Source organism: Phoca vitulina, unplaced genomic scaffold, assembly GCF_004348235.1.
Source record: "Phoca vitulina isolate PV1807 unplaced genomic scaffold, GSC_HSeal_1.0 scaffold21, whole genome shotgun sequence".
Classification (NCBI taxonomy): domain Eukaryota; kingdom Metazoa; phylum Chordata; class Mammalia; order Carnivora; family Phocidae; genus Phoca; species Phoca vitulina.
In genome coordinates this window covers 12167899-12185484 of record NW_022589724.1, presented here as the reverse complement: position 1 = coordinate 12185484, position 17586 = coordinate 12167899, and the positions used below count along the sequence as shown (strand labels likewise).

At 39.9% G+C, this 17586-nt stretch overlaps 1 protein-coding gene across 3 annotated transcripts in view; it reads left to right on the top strand.

Moving 5' to 3' along the window:
• The window catches only part of ECPAS (Ecm29 proteasome adaptor and scaffold), a 99692-nt gene that overhangs the window by 5012 nt on the left and 77094 nt on the right, over positions 1-17586 (top strand). The window contains exon 2 of one of the 3 annotated variants that reach the window (XM_032419112.1): positions 3035-3138. The exons of the other annotated variants lie outside the window; for them this stretch is intronic. Coding sequence (XP_032275003.1) covers positions 3117-3138 — 22 coding nt within the window. The 5' untranslated portion in view covers positions 3035-3116. The remainder of the gene's footprint in view (positions 1-3034; positions 3139-17586) is intronic. 3 annotated transcript variants of the gene reach the window in all.

The following is a 17586-nucleotide window of genomic DNA, read 5'->3' as shown; positions in this document are numbered from 1 at the left end:
TGTCTCTGAAAGGGAAAATACAGTTAATAACAAGAGCGGCATGTTCCCCCCCCCCCCCCCCGCCCATGTCTTACTAGCCTCCAGAAGAAATCTGCTGTCGTGTATAAAATGTGGCAGTATTCTGAGGTTCATTGAATAGAAATATTAGATTTTTGGGTGAGATGCCACGATAGAGAACAGTTAGTTCTGACTGTTAAAGATAATTCTGAAATCTAGTTTGTAAATTACTTAAGGTCATGGTGCTAGAACTGTTTGGAATGGAATGAAATTCAGTGCAGGGCATGTGGGCTAGTTTTTCTTCTAATATTATCCTCTGCCAGTTCATGGAAAAGTTGACATTGTGGTTGTGTTTCAGCAGTGGACAGGGAGATTTCTGACAGAGGGAAGGAAGCATTTGAGACTTTTCACCTGGTCAGCTGTTCAGTGGTTTCATATTCTGGGCTTTATAATTATAAGGCATCCTTAGCATCTGATCTTCACTGGGATAAAGACAACTCAGGAAGGAGTATGGCCTGTAATCTTAAAGCACATTGACACTCTTCAGTTTGACCATTTGACAGAACCATGGGGAGCTTCACTTGCAAAAGTTGGCCAGATAATCAACATGTCAAATACCTTCTGAGAGAGGCTCTGCCGGTGCCCGGAAGCCTCGTGGTTCTTTTCGAGGGTGAGACGTGGGAAGCTGTCTGTGTAGCCGTGTGGGGGCACGTGATTCTGTGGCCTACTGAGATAGCCCCAGAGACCGCCATCTATGCAGCGGAGCCGATCTTTGTGGAAATGCTCAATCAAGCCTGTATCATTCAAATTTTGGTTACTTAGTCAAAGAGGAAAGTTAAAATGGGAAATAATGATATTTCTGTTTCTTATCACTTCTATTCTAATTCTTCATTTTTACTCCATTCTGTCTTGACTTGTGTTTCCAATAAACTGTAATATTTAATAAAGGCCAATGTCAGTGAAAGTAGTTGGCACTGGGGCATTCGACCTTGTTCAGGAGATGTTAAAATTATCGGCGCTGCCAACGTGCTCTGATGGTCTAATTCAAGTTTCTGGTCTCTGGTTTCAGGCCTGGCCAGTCTCTGCCTTGTTGCTTGTTGTCTTATATGGCTTATTTTCCCCACACATTTTCAGCTAAGTAAGCAGACTTTAAAAATCAAGTGACTGACTTTTGGTCCTGTCCCCATAGGGCTTATAATCTGTGGACACAGGTTTATATATAAATGTATGTAACTGATACAAAGTGTAATATGAAAAATGCCTTCCACTGTTCTTTGGAAGTTTCAAGTGAGAATAGCTTGAGCTAAGACAGAGGTTGGAAAATACTTTCAGAGGAAGTTTGAGTCTGATGTCCTGGAGTAGGGGTGCTGTGGCTGCGGGAAGTGTTGGGAAAGGAGATGAAATTTGGAGTTTGATACTTGATCCTTTCTGCCTTTTATGTTCTTTTTACGATTTGGGATCTTCGGCAAATTATTTTACCTTTCTAGGTTTAAGTTTCTTTCTCATAAAATTGGGATAGTAAGAAATACTCATAGTGTTGTTATGATTAATATATATGAAAATGCACTGTATAAACAATTAAGCTCTATGTAAATTATTATTATTATTTAGGTGGGGAGGCAGTAGGACATGAAGCTGGGAAGAGAGGTTGGGACGAGCTTGTGTGGGAATGCCACTACAACTAGTTTGGACTTTGTTCTGTAGACAGTAGAGGACCATCAAAGGCTTTTAAGCTGGAGTGTAACGTGAGTAGGTCTGTTTTATAAGGATAACAGGGGGCAGTGGTGTAACATTGATTGCGTGGATCCAGAGACCGAGAGCAGCAAGACTAATTAGGAGAGTATCGCAGTGGCCAAGTGAAAGAAACCTAGGGTCTGAAGTGGGACAGTGGAAGTGGATTTGGTAAGGAGGTAACATAACCTAGAATCCCTAAAATAGGCAGAAATTATCGGCCAAGTAGATGAGTGTTGTTCAAGAGAGGGAGGAGTTAGAGATGATTCCAAGCATCTACCTGAGGGATTTGTGGGGGGTGGAGAGTATAGTCTCTGACAGATTTAGGGAGGTGGAAGTGGAGAAAAGAGAGAACAGGTTTGTGTTCAACAAAGAAATAATTTGTTGAGTGAATGAGTTGAATTATTGAGGTGCCCATGTTGCATTGTTTAGGGAGACTGTTTGGAATAGTAGCTGAAATGTCGTGTGGAGTCAGAGACGGTTTTGAATCCTGGCTCTGCTGCTTTTTGATTAATGTCCTTGAACAAGGGACCTAACTTCTGGGCTTTGGTTTTTTCATCTGTTAAGTGGGATAACCACCAAACCTATTTCACAGAGTTGTTGTAAGAGTGGGAAGAGATAAATATTGCATGTTAAGAACCTGGAATAGCGCTAGGCGTGTGGCTTCCTTGGGTGTGGGAACTTGTTCTGAAGCTTGGGACAGTGTGGGGTGATGGTAGAGTCAGGGGAATGGGCGTATTGTCCAGAGGACAGCTGTCTGGGGGCTGTGCATATGTAGGGGTGAGAAGAAGACCAAGAAGAACCAGAGAAGGGAATCAGGAGTGCTGAGAGAGGGCAGAGGTTCCCAGGGTTATGAATGTTCACCATTTACATTCTCAGTTGTAATGTGTAGTAACGTGTACCCACCTACTAATACCCTTCTTATAAAACTGTTGTATAATTAACACTTCCTTCCATTTTTAATGTAAGACTTTGTATGTTTATGATTTTGATGTATATGTACACATACACATATATGATGAAATCTATGTTGTATTGATATTCCAATGTTCGTCTTCGGTGAATAATTTGGAAGTATTAGCCTGTTACTTCTATACAACCACTTTTATTTGTGGACATACTCCTTATCTTTCTCCAGTTTGGTAATCACTATAATTTTTTCCTCCTCATTCTGAATTTGCAAAGCAGGGCATCAAATTAGATCTTAGCATAGAAATGAAAAGTGCTTTTTTTTTTAAATTTCTTAATGGTAGCTATGAATATAAATCTTTTAATTGCTTTTTTTTCCTGGTGTTCTAAATAATAGATTCTTTATACAATTGCATATGTACGAGTGGATGAACCTACCATTGGTGATCCAGAGGATTTTTGTCAAGACTGGATAAACCATGTATCACATTGATTGTAGAGGTTAGTAGTTCCTTAGTTTCTTAGGATGTGTGCATTTTTTTGTAGTAGCATTTAAAAATGCATAGGTTATCAAGTAGCAAGAAATTTCCTGCCAAGATCTTCATGGGTTTTTCTCCTTTTCCAGCTATCCTGAGAGAGTTAGTGAAGTTCATGTTAGTTTATATATTCCTGAAGCCTCTATTGTCTGTCATCACATAAACATAAATTTAAACAATTAGCAAGAGAGAGAAAAAGATAAAACTTGAAGACATCACTTAGCAGGGTGCACAAGGAAAAGACTGTGTTAGTTTTCAAGTAGTATTGTCTGCCACAATAAAAAATGACTTTACATGCTCCCGAAATGTCATCCTGGAGTTAACGGTTTTATTTGTAAAAAAAAAAAAAAAAAAAAAAGAGAGAGAAAAAAAGGGGGGCATTGAAAGAGGCATCATCATAGTAATTGGATATTCCTAATTCTGCCTTTTTGACATGTACTGTGATGAAAAAGCCACTAAATTCTACTTAATTCTGGGGCTGAATAAGACTAGTGTCGGTGTCATTCTTGAATGATATTGGATGGTCCTTTGATTGAAACTCTGTAAATTCAGATTGTAATTCTCTGATACCATGAGCTCAATATCCAGTGTACCTCGGATTTTGTGGCTTCAATCCAAAGGTGCATTTTATTGCTTCTAATTTAACGATTGCATTCCCCTTCCCCCAGTGCATTCTGTTTTTCGGTATGTATATTGCTGATGATGATGTATGATTCCTTAATTCAGTTAGGTGGAATTTTGAGGGATAGAATGAATGGAGTATTTTATAAATCAAAGTTCAACTTTAGCATAAGCTTTGGTTTATTTTTGCTATCTCACATATCTTCATTCCATTATAGAGAAATGGAAAACTGCGAGGTTGGAGGAATTGTTTAGAAGAAAAATGCAGATATTGTTTATTTGCTCCTAAATTCTTTCTCAGTGCTTTTGGGCCTGTGACAGATGTGTTAATGAAATTATGATATACCGAAGGCAAGCAGGTCAAACCACAAATGCTGGAATTTAAATAGTGACTTAAAAGAACTTTCTAGAGTTTACACATCCAAATGAGCATTGTCCTAAGTAATTAACTGCTTTGGTGGATCTTAACTATCACATGTTTGACTTTTATGCAGTCTGAACTCTTGCATAGTATATATTGTCTCCTCTAAGCTGGCTTTCATAATCTGAACTAATCTTTCTGCTCATCAGTTTACTAACATTGATTTCTAACTGGGCATTGGCCAGCTGCTATCTCTGGGGGAAAGGGCTTCCTTGGGAGGTGGGAGTGTTTGTGGAGCTCAGTGCATCTGGAGTGTGGCACTTACTCAGTAAATCTGGGGTACAGATTTAGGGCTTCTGTCTCATCACTTGGCCCAACCCTGCCAAGCTAACTCTGTGACTTCTTCCTTCCCTCTGTGTGTGTGTGTGGAGGGGGGCAGGGGGATGTGTGTGAGCAGGAGAGGGTCGCCTTGCTTAGGGCTATGCTGGGTTGGTCAGGGGGGCTCAAAGTAGCCTGACACCATCTCCAGGTGGCTAGGACTTTGGAAGCGGCAGGAGAAGAAAGACTCCTTGCCCCTTCCCTGCTCAGAGTCAAGAGCGCATCTTCGTGCAGGGGTTTCCATATTGGAGTGTCTGCCTGGGTCCTGGGGGTAAGATGGTGGGCTGGAGGACAGGAAGTTGGTCTGTCTGACTGCTTGGTTCTGGGAGTAAGGGGTACCAGCAGGGACTGTGTCAGCAGGCACCTCGTGCTCCGAGCCTTATTGCTTGCAGAAGTTCTTATCTGTCTCCCCTTTGGGCAGCCCTGGCTGGAAGGAGCCATGATGGAATGGATCCTCTCCCCATCTCTGACTTATATTGATTACTACTGGACTTCCTGACATTCTTCTTTTAAGTATGTTTGCATTTAATAAGTTTTTTTTTTTTTTTTTTTAAGGTAGGGATTGGGGCAAACATCTTTTTAAAAACCTAGCAGTAGAGATCAAAATTGAAAGCATTTATTCCTGAAGAAGGATCTCACTGGCCTCATTTGGATTTTGTCACTTAAGTATTAGAGTGGCATTTAGTGAATCGAAATGGCATATAGAAATCAATAGATGATGTGGACTTTAACTACTTTAACCTTAGTTAGTATCTGGTTAGATAATTCACAGGTTTGATCTACCAGAAAAGACTATTACATATAAAATCTAGATGGCAGCTAGGCCTTCCTTACTCTTTGTAGTTTTAGCCTCACACTCCTAATTGCAGAGGTTGTCAAAGTCCAGAGCTGGTCATCTCTCCGCCACCCCCAACCCCCCATCACACCCTGTTCTTGTGAATTTCCTGTAATTTACTTTACTTATGCTTTTCTTCTGTTAGGTTCCCATTTCTGAAAATGATATTTTGGTTCCACCCATGTCAGCTTGGACACGAAAACCCACCTGTTTCACTGGTTTACACACACACGCACACACACACACTCACTCACTCACTCACTGACTCCACTCTCCCAAGCATTTCAGTAATTTAGTTAACTCTGGAAGATGTGAGTCATGGGGAAAGTCTTGGTGTAGAGTGTTTGACTTTCTGTCCTTTCACTGTTCTGTCCTCTCTTTCCACCTTTTTCTTTTCTCCTCTCCTCTCTGTAGTAATTACTGCATCCCTCCTGATTTGGAGCAGACCAGTTCTTTTTTTTTTTTTTCAAAGATTTTTATTTATTTATTTGACAGAGACACAGCGAGAGAGGAAACACAAGCAGGGGCAGAGGGAGAGGGAGAAGCAGGCTTCCCGTGGAGCAGGGAGCCCGATGCGGGGCTCGATCCCAGGACCCCGGGATCATGACCTGAGCTGAAGGCAGATGCTTAAGGACTGAGCCACCCAGGTGCCCCATGGAGCAGACCAGTTCTGCCACACAATCAGACCGTCCAGAATTCCTCCCACTTTTTTTTTTTTAAACCCTAAGCACTCGTCATAGTATTAAAATATATATAGTCCCTTTTTCAAGAGATTCTGATGTCAGGTATTATAAATTGTCACCAGTCCCCTCCTTTCCCTTGCTACAGATGTTAAATGTATAAACTTCTAACTAACTTTTCTAGTGCATGAGGAATTAATATTTCATACATTCAACAGGTATTTGAGCAACTCCTCTCTGCAAGGGACTGAATTTAGTGCTGGGATACCAAGAGACTTAAGTCACAGTTTCTCAACCTGAGGAGCTCTATAGAAGGATGGAGGGTAGAGGAGTGGGTACTTAGGTGGAATCAGATTGAAATCACACCTCAAAGAACTGCTTTGGTCTAGGGAGGAGAAGATCGGGCAGTTACATAATGTGTAGCAAAAGACAGTGAGTGAGTGCCAGGAGAGATGTAGAAGAGAGATCTGTGGGAGTTTGTAGGGCTCAGATGGGATGTATAAGTGTGCAGCACGTAATATTTGAGCTGGACCTTGAATGGGAGGAATTGGCTGTGTGGAGAAGGAGACTATTCCCCGTTGGGGGACTTGGTTGACCAAATAATTGGGCAGGGAAAACATGGTACACTTAAGAAGCTATTGCGATTTGGATTGCTGTTGCGGGAGTAATAGGGTGCATGGTTGAGAAGATTCTTTTGGAGCTAGATTGGCCATTAGGAAGGAAGGACTCTTTCTCTGATCTGATAATTCACCCTAGGCATGTGCTAGTTGCTTTTTTTTTAAATGTACTTTTATAGAAGTACTTCTTTTTTTATCCCCTTTGGCAAAGACCTTCCGCTTGTATTTGGACCCAGTTTGTAAGCCGGCTTAAGCAGAAACAGGGCACTTATTTTAGGGAGTTTTATGGAAACCCGAGGGGCCTTCACGAAATAGAAATCATCCAGTTCTTCCAGTTGCTCTTTGTGCCTTTGTGCCCATTCTTTCTTCAGACCAGCTTCTTCTGATTCTGTTTCATAGAGTAGGCTAAAGATGCCCATGTCCTATCCATTGGCTTTATAGGTCCAGGCACTCAAGGGATGCTTGACTTTTTGGTCCCACTTCTGAATTGCTGAGGAAGGTATGAATTGAGTCGGGACCCATCCTGACACATTGGCTATGGCCAGGATACAAAGTCATGTTGTACATGGTTGTCCAGTAAGCCTTTGTATCATTTCCACCCCCTTTCTCTGCTTCAGCAGTGCTGCAATTTAGCATGTTGAAGGAGCATTGGGTTTGGAGTTGGACTGGCCTGGAGTTTGAACCTGAGCCCTGACACTTGCTACCTCATAGTCTTGATTGACATTCTTCTTCTTCCTTTTTTTAAATCAGCATTCTTAATGAATTCTAGGCTCTGTTTCTTCATGTGTAAGTTGAAGCTAATATTACCCTACTTCAATAAATAGTACTTTAGAGGGAAGTGTACTGCATTCTAGTGTGTACTTGGAAGGTAAAGACCTCTCGAGGTTCAACTTAATGATTCTTTGTCTTATTAGCTTGGTGACCTTCGGCAAATCAGATCCTGAGCCTGTTTTTCATCTATAGATGCAGACAATAGTTACCCACCTCGCAGTGTTTTTTGAGGCTCAAAGGGCTGTGTGAAACTGCTTTGTGACTATAATGTGTTTACGTATGTATGAATCAGAAGAAAGTAAGTACCACGAGGGACAATATTTCCTTGTGAGATTATTCCATTAGAGTTTAGTACATTTCTATGGTAACTTGATAGATCTTTCTCAAAATATCTTGTAGCTTTAGATTATTAATTGATTTATGATGCAGTGGGCAGTGGTCTAGGTATTTTCAGCTTTCCATTTCAATCTCAGGTTCCACTTAAGCTCTAACCTGATTAACAATTTATTTATTTATTTTTATTTATTTTTTTTTTTTTAAAGATTTTATTTATTTATTTGAGAGAGAGAGAATGAGAGAGAGAGCACATGAGAGAGGGGAGGGTCAGAGGGAGGAGCAGACTCCCCGCAGAGCAGGGAGCCCGATGCGGGACTCGATCCCGGGACTCCAGGATCATGACCTGAGCCGAAGGCAGTCGCTTAACCAACTGAGCCACCCAGGCGCCCTCTGATTAACAATTTAAAATTTACTTTCATATTCAGAAAAAATAATGTTCTTTGTAGAAAACTTAAGCAGCCTTAAAAACATTCCTAAACCTGTTACCCTGAAATAACTGTTTTCTCTTAATTCAAACAAGTAATTCATGCTGATGAAGTAAATTAGCAATGACATAAAATTAAGCCAAAAAAGGATCCTCTGAAATTCCATCACATGGAGATAACCACTACCTTAAATTTAGTAACTTTTCCTTTTCTTTTTGATGGTGTATGCTTGCCTTGCATACTTTGTAAGGAATGTTTTGATGTTCAAGTTGTTATGAAAAGATGATACATCTGAGGAAATGGACATACTGCTATTTCTTTTTCTTTTTTTTTTTTTTAATTTTTTGTATAGGTGATTATGTGAGTGAAAAACCAGTATTTGCCTTTTCTAATCCTGTGAACAAATAGCCTTTCTTCCTTAACTCAGAAGTCAAAGTTGTATTTTTTTGGAGTGATCTGAAGTATGAGTGATTTATGTGGGCAGTTTTATTTGTCAGGAATAATTACATGTTTTCAGAAATATCAGTGGCTAATGGTGGATGACATTAAAGTGAAGTCCTTGAACCTTTACTGGTTATTTCTTCCTTGGGAGGGGTAGAAGGAAGGAAGGTCCCTTCTTTGTCTCTACAGAGAAATTGAAGACAGGTGAATAATATGAATTATAGAAATATTTAATGGAAACTAAATGAATGTATTTATTTTTAGTAGGCTTTTTTTCCTACTTGAATGTAATAGTTGACATAAGCTAAATTGGAAATTGTTTTTTGTTTTGGGATTGAAGAATTTCAGTGTTTTGATATATTTTTTTGAGACTAAGTTTTGTTTTTTTTAAGATTTATTTATTTTAGAGAGTGCACTCACACGGTGGGGTGGGCGGCAGAAGGAGGGGAGAGAAGAGAATCTTAAGCAGGCTCCACACCCGGCGCGGAGCCCAGTGCCCTGAGATCATGACCTGAGCCGAAATCAAGAGTTGGACGTTCAGCCGACTCAGCCACCCAGGTGCCCCTGAGACTAAGTTTTTTTAAACGACTTTATTTTTTTTTTTAGAACAGTTTTAGGTTTACAACAAAATTGAGAAGGCACAGAGAGATTTCCCATGTTACCCCCCCACTTTACTCCCTCCTCCCACCCATAGCATGGCTTCTCCCATCAGCATCACTCACCAGCATGTACATTTTTAATCAAGGATAAACCACATTGACACATAATCACCTGAAGTCCATAGTTTATATTACAGTTCACTCTTGGTGTTCTGCATTGTATGGGTTTGGACATATATCCCTCATTATAATATCATACAGAGTATTTTCACTGCCCTAAAAATCCTCTGTTCTCCTCCAGTTCATCCCTCCTTCCCCATTCCTTCCTGGAAACCACTGATCTTTTTACTGTCTCCATAGTTATGCCTTTTTGGGAATATTATATAGTTGGAATCAAACAGTATGCAACCTTTTCAGATTGGCCTCTTTAGTACTGCTACTACTACTAAGTAGTAATGTGCCTTTAAGGTTCCTCTGTGTCTTTCCACGACTTGAAAAAACTATTTGGCACTGAAAAATATTCTGCTGTTTGTCAGTTTATTTATCCGTTCACCTACTGAAGGATATCTTGGTTGCTTCCAAGCATTGGCCATTACAAATAAGCTGCAGTAAACATCCCATCCGGGTCTTTGTGTGGACGTAAGTTTTCAACTGCTTTGGGTAAATAGCAAGAAGTGCGATTGTTGGATCGTATGGTGAGATTCTTTAGTTTTTTAAGGAACCTCCAAACTGTCTTTCAAAGTGACTTTGCCATTTTGCATTCCCACCAGTAAATGTTCTTATTTTTGTCCTTCCATATTCTTTAAGGTTCCTCTTAAGTTTTAAAATTCTGTGCTTTAAATTTCTTTCTTTATCCTTGAAACATGGCTTCTTTCAACAGATTTTTGTAAAAAAAAAAAAAAAAAAGGTGTTTTTACTGAAGAATATTTGAAAAATACATGAAAGTATAAAGAAGAAAAATTACTGATATATTTTCTTCCCCCTTTTATGTAGTTGTATCCTAAAATAAAATTAGTACGGTGTGTATATTCTTTTTTAAAATAATGAAATATTTCAAGTATGAAGAAAGTATAGAGATTAATCTTAGAAATACTTATGTATGTCCTACCCATCTTTGTCAAATCTTTATATTTTTTGCTGTTAGCAAAAAATTTTTTATTTAAGAAATAAATATTAGAGATACAGTTCAAGCTTGCTGTGTTACCCCTTACAATTTCCCTTTCATTCTCTTTTTTCCTCTTCTCTCCCCTTTTCCTTCTCTCTTCCCTTCTAGCCCAGAGGTGGTCATTCCTGTGAAGTATATATATCATATGCACCATATATATAGCATTTAAATCAAATTGTACATATCCTTCTGCACTTGCTTTCATTGATCTTAGGTTTTCAGATATTGTCATGTTGGTCCATGTGACATTTAACTCTTGTTTATTTTCACTGAGGTATGACCATGCCACAATTTCTCTATCCGTTTTCCTGTTGACTGACATTTAGATTGTTTCCATGTTTTTCCTTTTACTGACCCTGTGTGTATGATCAGTTTCTTACAGGTGTTCCTTTTGCTTGTCTTTGCCTAGGAGAGTTTTTCTCCAGGATAGTGTTACACAAAGTGTGGTCTAAGGAAGGAAGAATTACTTTTTGCAAATAGGGAACTGTGGAAGAGTGTAAATTAACTGTCATTGTTAATTTATTTAATATTTCTCGTAAGACATTCTCAACGAAGGAAGAGTGTTCCTTATCTTTTTCTGACTGGTGACAGTTTGCAGCTGGGTTACTTTGAACAGCACTGCTTTAGGGTATGTTACCCTGGCGTAGAGTTGGTAGAGATTTGTTTTCAGAGATGGTATTGGTGTACACCCCATCAACAGTGAGCTCAAGTACCTCTTGGTTTGTTTCCAGTCTCTGCCAACAATTGGTAGATTTGCAAAGTTTCTTTCTTTTTAAAAAGATTTTATTTACTTATTTGACAGAGAGAGAGACAGTGAGAGAGGGAACAGAAGCAGGGGGAGTGGGAGAGGGAGAAGCAGGCTTCCCCCTGAGCAGGGAGCCGGATACAGTCCAACTGACTGAATCACCCAGGTGCCCCTTGCAAAGTTTTTCTGATGTGAAGGGTGCAGTATTGTATCTTACTGTGTTAATTTTGCATGCTCCTTGGGATTAATTTGCTTTTTCTTGATTTGCAGGAATGTTTAAAGTATTTTGTATAGGGGCGCCTGGGTGGCTCAGTCCTTAAGCATTTGCCTTGGGCTCAGGTCATGATCCCAGGGTCCTGGGATTCAGCCCTGCATCGGGCTCCCTGCTCTGCAGGAAGCCTGCTTCTACCTCTCCCTCTACTGCTCCCCCTGCTTGTGTTCTCTCTCTCGCTGTGTCTCTCTGTCAAATAAATAAATAAAATCTTTAAAAAAAGTATTCTGTATTTAAGTCCTTTTCATTTAAAAACATTGTTGCTTTTTATAACTTATCTTTTTATTTTATGTTTTGTGTTTTATGATATTTTTAAATCTTAACCCATTAGTCTTTTATGTTTTGTGCCCAAGTTTTAATTTTCCCTTCTTAGTTTTACTTTAAAATCTTTAAAATTCTACTTTTTACATATGTCATTAATCTACCTGCAAGGGATTTTTAGGTATTTCTTTTCTATATGGGTAAACAAATTTTTTTCCAGTTTTCATTGACTAGTTCATTTTTTTCTTTGCCTAGTTCTTCTGACCCCATAACTCCGTTTTCTTCCTGTTTTTGTATGCTGCCTATCATTTCCTTTTTTGGATTCTCCTTCCTTTATCCTTAAATGCTGTTGTCTCGGACACTGTGTCTGGCTTTCTGGTACTTACTTTCAGCGTACAACTAGCATATACAAGTGCTCAGACCTGTACCACATCCTTGCCTCTTCCTTCTTCACTCTGTTGATCCATGACCACCAAGCCCTGACACAGGGTGGGGTTTCAGTGCATCAGTGATCTAGTTAGGGAAGTTAGTGCTTCACAGTGGAAAGTAGGAGGGTGCTGGGCCTTGAGGGAGGAGAGAATTTAGATGAGCAGGGAGGAGGTGGAAGGGTGAGTTGCAACTTGACACATTTGGTGTTAGCTTCTGATTCATAATGGTGAGCTTTCTCTCTTGTCATTTTTTGACCTTTGATTTTTGTACATTGTTCCATTTTGTCTTAACTACCACTTGAATGAGACAAAGTCACGTGACCTTCTGGCGATGCTCTGGAGCAGGGCTCCCTGTGTGTGGTGTGGTATGTGTAGCACGGTGCCCTGTAGAAAATAGGGTCGTTATTGCACACAGTGGCACAGCGTCCGCGGGGTTTTTTAGACTGAAGATCAGAAGACCCCATTCTGGTTCTTGCCCTGCTGCTTATTACCTCTGTGAACTTAGGGGAGTCCTTAAAACCCACTGTGGTTTTTATGTTGAACAGTCTTTTAGTCCTCTCCAACTGTGAGTTCAGTAGAAATCTTTGTGGTACAGGTTTCAAAATAAATTTTTTTTTCTTGGGTGGTAGTTTCATGGATGTTTATAATTCATGAAACTGCACACTTCCATTTTGTGCACTTTTGTAGATGTTTTATTTCACAATGAAAAAGATTTTAAGAACCCACAAAAGGCTAGGTTTCTTTTTTCTTTTCTTTTAAAGATTTTATTTATTTATTTGACAGAGAGAGACACAGCGAGAGAGTAAACACAAGCAGGGGGAGTGGGAGAGGGAGAAGCAGGCTTCCCGTGGAGCAGGGAGCCCGACACAGGGCTCCATCCCAGGACCCTGGGACCATGACCTGAGCCCAAGGCAGACACTTAACGACTGAGCCACCCAGGTGCCCCAAGACTAGGTTTCTTATGTCCATGTGCCCCCTCCCCCCGCAAAAAAAATTCCGGCTAGATTAAAGACTTGAATGCAGAAAGCAAAATCATAAGAGTAGGAAGAAAACATAGGTAAATATATGTGGCAGGGGTCTCCAAGTCCACCTCCAGGTTCAGTGAGTTGAATTCACAGGACTCCACATATATTTGTACTCATGTCTAAGATGTATTACAGTGAAAGGATAAAAAGCAAAATCAGCAAAGGGAAAAGGCACATATGTGGAGCAAAGTCCAGAGGAAACCAGGTACAAGCGTCCAAGAGTCCTCTCGAGTGGAGTCACACAGGACGTGCTTAATCCCTCTAGCAGTGAGTTGTGACAACACGCGTGACATGTTGTCTACCAGAGATGCTCATTAGAGACTCAGTGTCGAGGGCTTTTAATCAGTGCTGCTCATGTTGGCATCTTCTGCCTAACACGTACCACAATTCCAGAGTCTGAGAAGGAAAGCAAGTGTTCAGCATAAACCATATTGTTTGTACAAAGGGTTTAGGCCCAGTGAGCCACTCTTAGCAGTTCTGGGAGTGGGGGGATCTCTCCTGAAACCCATTTCCAGATGGCAGCCAAGGGCCAGCCTGGCAGGCGCGCGTTTCTAAGGATAGCTGTCTCAGGCCTGCTATGTTAACTCTTTTCTTTTTCTTCCTTCCTTTTTTTTTTTTTTTTAAGATTTATTTATTTATTTATTTGACAGAGAGAGACACAGTGAGAGATGGAACACAAGCAGGGGGAGTGGGAGAGGAGAAGCAGGCTTCCCGCGGAGCAGGGAGCCCAATGCAGGGCTCGATCCCAGGACCCTGGGACCATGACCCGAGCCGAAGGCAGACTCTCAACGACTGAGCCACCCAGGCGCCCCTATGTTAACTCTTTTCTGCAGAATATAATATTTTTTAGTAATCTTAGAGTAAGAAAGGCATTTCTAAGCATGACTAGAAGCTCTGAAGCCATAAAAGGAAGGAAGGGTAAATTTATGTTTTAAAAACTTAGATATGAAAGGAAGTGCTGTAGAGTCACAAGGCAAGTATTTATGATGTGTGGGAGAATAGGGGGAGATTTTTTTCCCCAATATATAAAAGCTTTTATAGGTCAGCAACTCAAAAGAATAATGAGTAATTTGCTGAGGAAGGTATTTCAAAGGACCAATAAATATTTGAGAAGATACTTTACCAGTGATAAAATAGGTATAAAATAAGACAACAGTCTTTTCATCTGTCATATTCAGCTAAGATTGATTATTTACAGTCTTTATAAAATTGAGTACTCAGTGTAGGAGTGGGTATGGGGGAATTGCTACTTGTATACACTGCTGGTGGTATAAATAAGCACAGACTTTTTAAATTAAGTTTTTAATTTTAACTCCAGTGTAGTTAACATACAGTGTTATATTAATTTCAGGCATACAACATAGTGATTCAACACTTCATACATTACTCAGTAGCACAGACTTTTTGAAGGGTATTTTTCCAAAATCTATTAAACTTGATGACACACCTCCCCTTTGACTCAGCAGTTCCATTTCTAGAGTTTTAGCTTACAGAAACCCATACAAGTGCACAGATGCATGGATAAGAATGTTCTTTGAAGCATTGTTTGTGGTCCTAACTGGTAATAACACAAATAGAGGGTTGGTTCAATACGTTATACTACTTCTATAGACAGTCTTCCTGTAGCCATTGTTAATTAGATTTTTATTTAGTGCTATGGAAAAATATTTAAGATTTTATATGTAACCAAACATTTTTTTAGTGTTCTTCGTTTGGTATTTAAAACCTGACCTGAATGGATATGTGGTTCTTTATAATCTTTGATTATCCCACTTAGTGTGAGTGCCCATATGTTTTATTACAGAAATATGACTGTATTTGATTACAGGTACTGCTCTAGAACCCATTGGATGGATGGGGTTATTTGAAATACACAGTATATTCACTATATTATCATTCTAAAATCTAAAATATTCTGAGACATGTATTGCTCCAAAGGTTTCTGGTAAAGGACTTGTATTAATCAAAAGGAGAAAGAAAGGGGCGCCTGGGTGGCTCAGTCGTTAAGGTTCTGCCTTTGGCTCAGGTCATGATCCCAGGGTCCTGGGATCGAGCCCCGCATCGCGCTCCCTGCTCGGCGGGAAGCTTGCTTCTCCCTCTCCCACTTACCTGCTTGTGTTCCCTCTCTTGCTCTCTCTCTGTCAAATAAATAAATAAAATCTTAAAAAAAAAAAGGAAAAAGAAAGGCAAACTGTAAAATACTCTATGTTATATTCCAGTTTTTAGGTTAAAATAATGTTAGTTTTATGAACAGGAAATAATAGTTCAGAATATATTCTCCACATTTAACAGTGATTATCTGAGGTTATGGCAATGTCTTTTTCTCAGAAGTGAAAATACTTTGATATGCGTTTGTATGCAGTGAATAATGTCGGAGTTGTGGAGAGGGTGGAACTGGCTTCTGACTCTGAAGTAGTGTTGGTCGTGTCTCAGATACTGTGTGATGGCCTGGAGGATCTCACTTTCTACAACTGAAAACTTAGTCTGTATGAAAGATGAATTTGAGTGTTGGATTCCTTTTGAATTTTCAGAACTTTTGGTTACAGTCCTTTTTTTTAACATAATTTTATTATGTTAGTCACCATACATTACATCATTAGTTTTTGATGTAGTGTTCCATGATTCATTGTTTGTGTATAACACCCAGTGCTCCATGCAATACGTGCCCTCTTTAATACCCATCACCAGGCTAACTCATTCCCCCACCCCCTCCCCTCTAAAACCCTCAGTTTGTTTCTCAGAGTCCGTAGTCTCATGGTTCTTCTCCCCCTCTGACTCCCCCCCCCCCCCCTTTTTCCTTTCCTCCTACCTTTTTTTTTTTTTTTTTTTTAACATATAATGTATTATTTGTTTCAGAGGTATAGGTCTGTGATTCATCAGTCTTACACAATTCACAGCACTCACCATAGCACATACCCTCCCCAATGTCCATCACCCAGCCACCCCATCCCTCCCACCCCCCAACATTCCAGCAACCCTCAGTTTGTTTATTGAGATTAAGAGTCTCTTATGGTTTGTCTCCCTCTCTGGTTTCTTCTTGTTTCATTTTTTCCTCCTTTCCCCTATGATCCTCTGTCTTGTTTCTCAAATTCCTCATATCAGTGAGTTCATATGATACTTGTCTTTCTCTGATTGACTTATTTTGCTTAGCATAATACCCTCTAGTTCCATCCACGTTGTTGCAAGTGGCAAGATTTCATTGTTGTTTTTTTTTTTTGGTGGCTGCATAATATTCCATTGTATATATATATATATATATATATACACCACATCTTCTTTATCCATTCATCTGTTGATGGACATCTTGGCTCTTTCCATAGTTTGGCTATTGTGGACATTGCTGTTCTAAACACTTGGGGTGCACGTACCCCTTCAGATCACTACATTTGTATCTGTGGGGTAAATACCCGGTAATACAGTTGCTGGGTCGTAGGGTAGCTCTATTTTCAACTTTTTGAGGAACCTCCATACTCTTTTCCAGAGTGGCTGCACCAGCTTGCATTCCCACCAACAGTGTAGGAGGGTTCCCCTTTCTCTGCATCCTCGCCAACATCTGTCGTTTCCTGACTTGTTAATTTTAGCCATTCTGACTGGTGTGAGGTGATACCTCATTGAGATTTTGATTTGGATTTCCCTGATGCTGAGCGATGTTGAGCACTTTTTCATGGGTCTGTTGGCCATTTGGATGTCTTCTTTGCAGAAATGTCTGTTCATGTCTTCTGCCCATTTCTTGATTGGATTAGTTGTTCTTTGGGTGTTGAGTTTGATAAGTTCTTTATAGATTTTGGATACTAGCCCTTTATTTGATATGTCATTTGCAAATATCTTCTCCCATTCTGTCAGTTGTCTTTTGGTTTTGTTCACTGTTCCCTTTGCTGTGCAAAAGCTTTTTATCTTGATGAAGTCCCGATAGTTCATTTTTGCCCTCGCTTCCCTTGCCTTTGGCTGTGTGTCTAAGAAGAAGTTGCTGTGGCTGAGGTTGAAGAGGTTGCTGCCTGTGTTCTCAAGGATTTTGATGGATTCCTGTCTCACATTTAGGTCTTTCATCCATTTTGAGTCTATTTTTGTGTGTGGGCTAAGGAAGTGGTCCAGTTTCATTCTTCTGCATGTAGCTGTCCCATTTTCCCAGCACCATTTGTTGAAGAGACTGTCTTTTTTCCATTGGACATTTTTTCCTGCTTTGTCGAAGATTAGTTGACCATAGAGTTGAGGGTCCATTTCTGGGCTTTGTATTCTGTTCCATTGATCTGTGTGTCTGTTTTTGTGCCAGTACCATACTGTCTTGATGATGACAGCTTTGTAATGGAGCTTGAAGTCCGGAATTGTGATGCCACCGGCTTTGCTTTTCTTTTTCAACATTCCTCTGGCTATTTGGGGTCTCTCCTGGTTCCATACAAATTTTAGGATTATTTGTTCCATTTCTTTGAAAAAAGTGGATGGTATTTTGATAGGGA